Source organism: Pinus tabuliformis, chromosome 9, assembly GCF_031772625.1.
Source record: "Pinus tabuliformis cultivar Carrire ecotype Pingquan chromosome 9, CPIR1, whole genome shotgun sequence".
Lineage (NCBI taxonomy): Eukaryota > Viridiplantae > Streptophyta > Pinopsida > Pinales > Pinaceae > Pinus > Pinus tabuliformis.
In genome coordinates, this window is record NC_142307.1 from 1,379,514,141 (window position 1) to 1,379,519,755 (window position 5,615).

At 35.2% G+C, this 5,615-nt stretch overlaps 1 protein-coding gene across 1 annotated transcript; it reads right to left on the reverse strand.

The window, feature by feature from the left end:
• Positions 1–436: 436 nt before the first annotated feature.
• LOC149153618 (putative UPF0481 protein At3g02645) lies at positions 437–2,167 on the reverse strand. Its single transcript, XM_089443876.1, has one exon. It carries the CDS (start codon positions 2,165–2,167, stop codon positions 437–439), a length of 1,731 nt encoding a protein of 576 aa, XP_089300002.1.
• Between the last annotated feature and the right edge of the window lie 3,448 nt (positions 2,168–5,615).

The window sequence follows — 5,615 nt, forward strand, 5'->3', positions numbered from 1 at the left end:
AGGGGCTAATATTCAAGGTGAGTAATTTTCTTCCATTTTTCTAAAAATAATTCACCCAAATTTCAAAAACTAAAATGATTTTATTTTAAATGTGACCAAAAATTATATAAAACAATTATAAATATAAATATTTTTATAAAAATATGATCACACATTTTACATTTTAGTAACACTCATAATATCTTATTGTTGTGCTTTGAGGTAGTCTCCAACATAAATAGAAGTTATTGTAGAGTTGTAAAGCTTGTTGAAACAATAAAATAAATAAAAATGAAAATTTTGAATTGGTTGGAATTTTTTTTTTATTTAAAATATATTTCGCTTGAATTTACATCCTGAAAAACTTAAATATATAGACTCTAAAAAAATTCAACAATACCAAAGAAAATATATCCGAAAAAAAAGTACATGGTCCTGTCGTATTTCCTTTGTTCGACTAAACACCATGCCTCCACTTCTGGGTGGAGCTCTTGACGTCAGATTTGCCGGTACATTCGGAGAAACTACAGTATCCCTGTATAACGGTAATAGCCAGAACACAGCACCCAATCAGCAGCGCGATAACCTTCCATGGCCTTGACAGATATTCCCCATGAAATTCTTGAAGCGCCCTCTTGATTCTACTCTTGTAATACTTCTTGATCAGCTCGTCCTGAAGTGCCTCTTTGAGCTCCTCGGGAGGCTCCAGATGGCCTGTAAAGAACGGCTGACACATGCCGTCCCACATTTTGGCAACATGATCGTCGGTTAACATAAGGCTTGTACGACGAATAACATCACAATCCATGAGCAGACGAACGTCCCTGGGCGTGTCGATGAGGCAGTCCATCAGCCCAACGTAGCGCGTCACGGAGTTAGGACGAGCGGGCTCGTTGAACTCCAAGGCCATCATATTCCTCAAGAACACTTCGGTGTGGGTGTGGGATACAGTGATCCGCGGAAGGTAGAATGTGCCCGAGTATTTATCGAATCGGATCTGTTCCCGCGAGTTCGAGAAGGATTTGAACTCAATCCCGGCCCGGTCCAACTGCTCTGCGTTGTATGCCGTGAGAAAATCAGGGTGGCCTCTGTTCAATGGATGAGTTATAAAAATACCACATACCGCTGCAACAAAGTCTGCGAGAGAGTATTTCGCCTTTTGAAATATCGGCAGATCTGGCCGGTTGTCCTTCTCGTCAGCTGTCATCTGTAGGAAGGGAGAAACGATTGCCTGCATACAATCCAGCAAATGTGACTTCGTTGCTAATGCATCATCAATATTTAGCTGATTATCTGCCTTGCCTACTTCGAAAGGAGACAACACTGTATACGCCTTCTTCAACAGGTAAGAGAACTCTCGTTCGTGTTCGTATGCCAACACGTCTTTCCCCTTTTCAAAAACTTGTTTCAGGACAGACAGCGGGATCTGATTTTCTAGTTTCAGCATGTCGCACTTTATGCAGACTTGAAGCGCACTTAAATTAACCCCGGCATCGTGTGGAGCGAAGCCACTGGGAGAAGGAGTACCCACGGGTTGTGCTTGCTCATGGCGGCTGCCAGAAGGCTCCGCCTGATGGGCGGGAGCTGTATACTCAGGCCGTGGATGAACTCTAAAGAGGCTGAATAAGAACCGTATCAGAAAGGCTGAGTCCACCGCCATCATCAAAGCGAAGTTCTCGGAGCACTGACCATCTCCTATTTTCCAGTCATAGAACCGCTCAATATCTGACTTCATCCCTTCGATCGCTTTAACCATGGAAATGAAACTCTGACTATGTTCAGATAGTGTCTGCGATACTCTCGCCACGGTCTTCACTTTGTACTCCTCGGCAATTGAGATCTGAAGAACACAACCCTGATAAGTACCTCTCGCAGAAGAAGCACTATCTTTCTTGAGCTTCCAGTGGTGGTACGGCCCTAGGGAAATGAATTGAGGATTGTACGCCTCGGGATTTACATTCATGAGAGCCGTTGCCACGCGCGGAAGTGTTACCTCGCTTGGAGGAGAATTGTGATCAAGATAAAGCATCGTTTTAACTCTTCCTGCCCACTCCTTCGTAATCTCTAGCCGTTCTTCCCCATTCAACCTAACTGGTTCAACATACTCATTCCTCGTCACCAGCGGTTCTTCCTCCTCCACTTTCACTTCCTTTATCGGTTCTTCCTCTTCCACTTCCTTCTCTGCCATCTGCCTAGTGATCACAATCCACTGCAGTAGTATTGTTCCACTAAACAGATCTTGTTCCTTGAAGGCCGAGATCAACAGGAATTTAGCAGCACTTCTTGTTTTCGGATTGTTTAATACCTCTCTCTATATATAAACCCCTCTGGGAACCGACTGGATTGCTGAAGAGAGTATATGATTGAGAAGAAGATAATTGGAAACGGTTCGTTCTTTAAAGAAAGCTGTCAAAGCATATCATGATGTACATTATGAATGAATAAGTTCTATAACTTTGTGTTAAATCAGTCGACTTTGTGTTAAATCAGTCTGCAGAGGGAAATTCGCCTTAACCGAGCTCTCGAATTTTCATCTTCCTTTTCCTTTATTCTTAATATGCAGGGAAAAACATAAGCCATATAAAAGCAAAGCAGGTTAAACGAGACATAAAGAGTGGCCTACAACTATTTTTCCTTTATTCGATTTTATAAATTTTCATTTATGAAATAGGCTAGCACAATCACATTGGTATGCATATACTAACACATTACCTTAATTAATGATGGTGGATGATAGAAGTTGGATTGATTTTGATGAGATGGATGGTATATAAAAATTGGAAATTACTTATATCAATTATATTTAGTAATGTGGTTGTGTTAGTTTAAGGTTAATAGAGTATAGCTGACTATGATCAATTATGGTTAAATATGTTAAGTTATGGTTTACAAGGGTTTATTAGAGTCAACATATAGGTGACTATTTATGATTATGGTTGTCCACATTTCACTATAGTTATGATAGATTATGATTAACTATGGTTGCTATGGTTAACCATGGTTGTCCATGTTTGATCATTATTAACAATGTTTACCATGGCTATGGTTGAACATGGTTTGTCAAATTTGACCATGGTTTACCATAGTTTTCCGTGATAAATTATGGTTAATGTTCTCATAATGACAATGGATGAACATTATTGACCATGTTGGACCACACTAACCTTGCTTGACCATGTTCACCTAGTTGACCATGATGACCATGTTGAGCTATTGTTGATTATGGTGATCATCATTACCATGAAGACCTAGTCGATAGAGAGACATCGAGGCTTATTGAAAGAGAGACGGGGATATATATATATATATATATATATATAGAGAGAGAGAGAGAGAGAGAGAGAGTAGAATGGTGAGAGATGGAGAAAAAAAATGGGTGCACTTTATTTAAAGAGGAATGTGTTACTAAATTCAATCAAAATTGGGAGGATCACCTTTTTCTAATTGAGTGGGGGATCTTTGGTTTTAGGTTTAGGTTGACAAACCCCCTGATTTGGTTTGCATAAAGTAAAACACATCCATTTTTACAACTTCCTAATTTTAAACCATGTTTTAGTGTATGTTCCATGTCTTCCTTGCTAATGGAACTACACACATTTATAGAGATTTATGCACAAATTCTGAATATATACATTTTTGGAAAATTAATTTTATTTATTTATTTATTTATTTTGGAAGAGATATTAAATTTCTAAAAGATATAGGTCTTTTACTTTTTTCTACAACATTTGATTGGTTGAGTTATTTTGAAATAAAAAAATAATCACTAGTATTACAAGCTAAGACCCACACAGTAAAATTAAATTATGATATATGTTAAGATCTTTATAACAAGACCTAATGCTCAACCTCTGTATTTTTTTAATTTCAAAAACTATAAAATAAACATTTAAAACTATGGAAAAATAAGATTGCATAAGAATATTCTATTATCTATAACCATACAAATTTGTTCAAAAAAATGCATCGCTTACATACCAAACATAAAGCCTAATGCAAACATAGAGATTATGTTTTAGAAAAAAAATAGCATACCAATCTTAAATAACACCTTTCTTTTATTTATTTTTAAATATATTAATTTTTTAAAAATTAAAGTTATATAATTAGGAAGAAATTTTGATTGCCTATATTTCTTTCTTTTACATCATGCCCTAAAAGGTTAGGTAAGTACTTCTGACCATTCTTTTTTATGTGATTATAATTTTGTTTCCCCATATTTCCATTGCAAGTAACATGCCAAAATTGGGTAGTATTATCTTGCACCACCTTGTAAGGTCTAATGTGTTGAACTGACCACATAAAAATATCCATGAGTTTACAAAAGAAGAAGTTAGCTCAATCATCTATTGCTAATATGGTTCAAAATTTATCTAATTTTATGATGATAAATACCACTTCAAATCCCCTTAGTTAATACCCACCCACTAATCTCACTGGTCTCCATTGACCAGTTTGCTAAAAATTACATCCACCGATATGGAGAAGCTTTAGCTGCGTTTCCTTGAAATAATATATAACTCTAAAAACTATAGTGAACATGTAAGAAGCTCAACATGCTTTTCTACGGTTTGAAGAATACTCTGTAACAAGAAATTGAGCTACCAAACAATTCCCAATATGAGGCTATCTATTTATGTATAACTGGTAAAGATATAACACAAGCATTTTAATTTTACAAATTTTATTGCCAAAAAAATATTATCAAATATCAAGCACTGCGTGAGTGTTAAAATTTCAATCTAAAATGAATGAATGATTCTCGGTTCTCCATTTATGCTACTCAACGACTCAACTACAATAGGCCTATCAATGATTTTTGCTCCAAATGAAGAGAAAATGGAAAACTCGCTGAAATAAAAAAAAAAATAAGAACATCAGATCATTCGGGACGTGCAGTGACTTTATTTCCTCTAACGTGATTCTTGAAATCAACAAGGTTATGTGTTTGTGTGTCAATGCAACAAATAAGACATGGACTTGGGAACATCATTGTAGCTCATAGAGGGCACTAAGCGGGGAAGCTTGAAACTTTATTAGCGTTCTGTCATTTAGATTATCAAACCCTAAAACCTTATTCCACGGAAAACTTTGATGCAGTCTATGACATCAAAGGATAATATTAATCGCATTAATTAATTTTAAGTTTTTAAGAAGATAAAAAAATACGTATTCATTTAATTAGGAATTTTCAATAAGACTAAATAACACTGAATCGACAGGTTTATCATCCTAGGGTGATTGTATGAAGCTATTAAACGGAGTAACAATGTCATCCACATATACATTAAAATCTTATTTGAATAAATGGTTAGATTTACATTAAAAAGCTTATTTTAATAAGTTGCTAAATTTTTATGTTTACATGATTGGTTTTCAAAAATTTTATTTGAAAAAAATTATGGTTTAAATTTAATAATGTGAAAATATTTTTTTATGGTATATATAATTTAAAGGATAAAATTAAAAGTTTACAAATTATTTTGGCTTTCTAATCTTTATTTTTATCTAGCATTACAAATAACACAAATATTATGTTAATATTGATATTAGACTTTTTATTCTGATATGAAGTTAGCAAATGATATGTTGGAGAATCTAATTCCAACCACACCACCTACAAAGTGTCATAATTA

Excerpts from the sequence above, each read along its gene's own strand:
- LOC149153618 (XM_089443876.1), bottom strand. The coding sequence starts at position 2,167 with ATGGCAGAGAAGGAAGTGGAAGAGGAAGAACCGATAAAGGAAGTGAAA.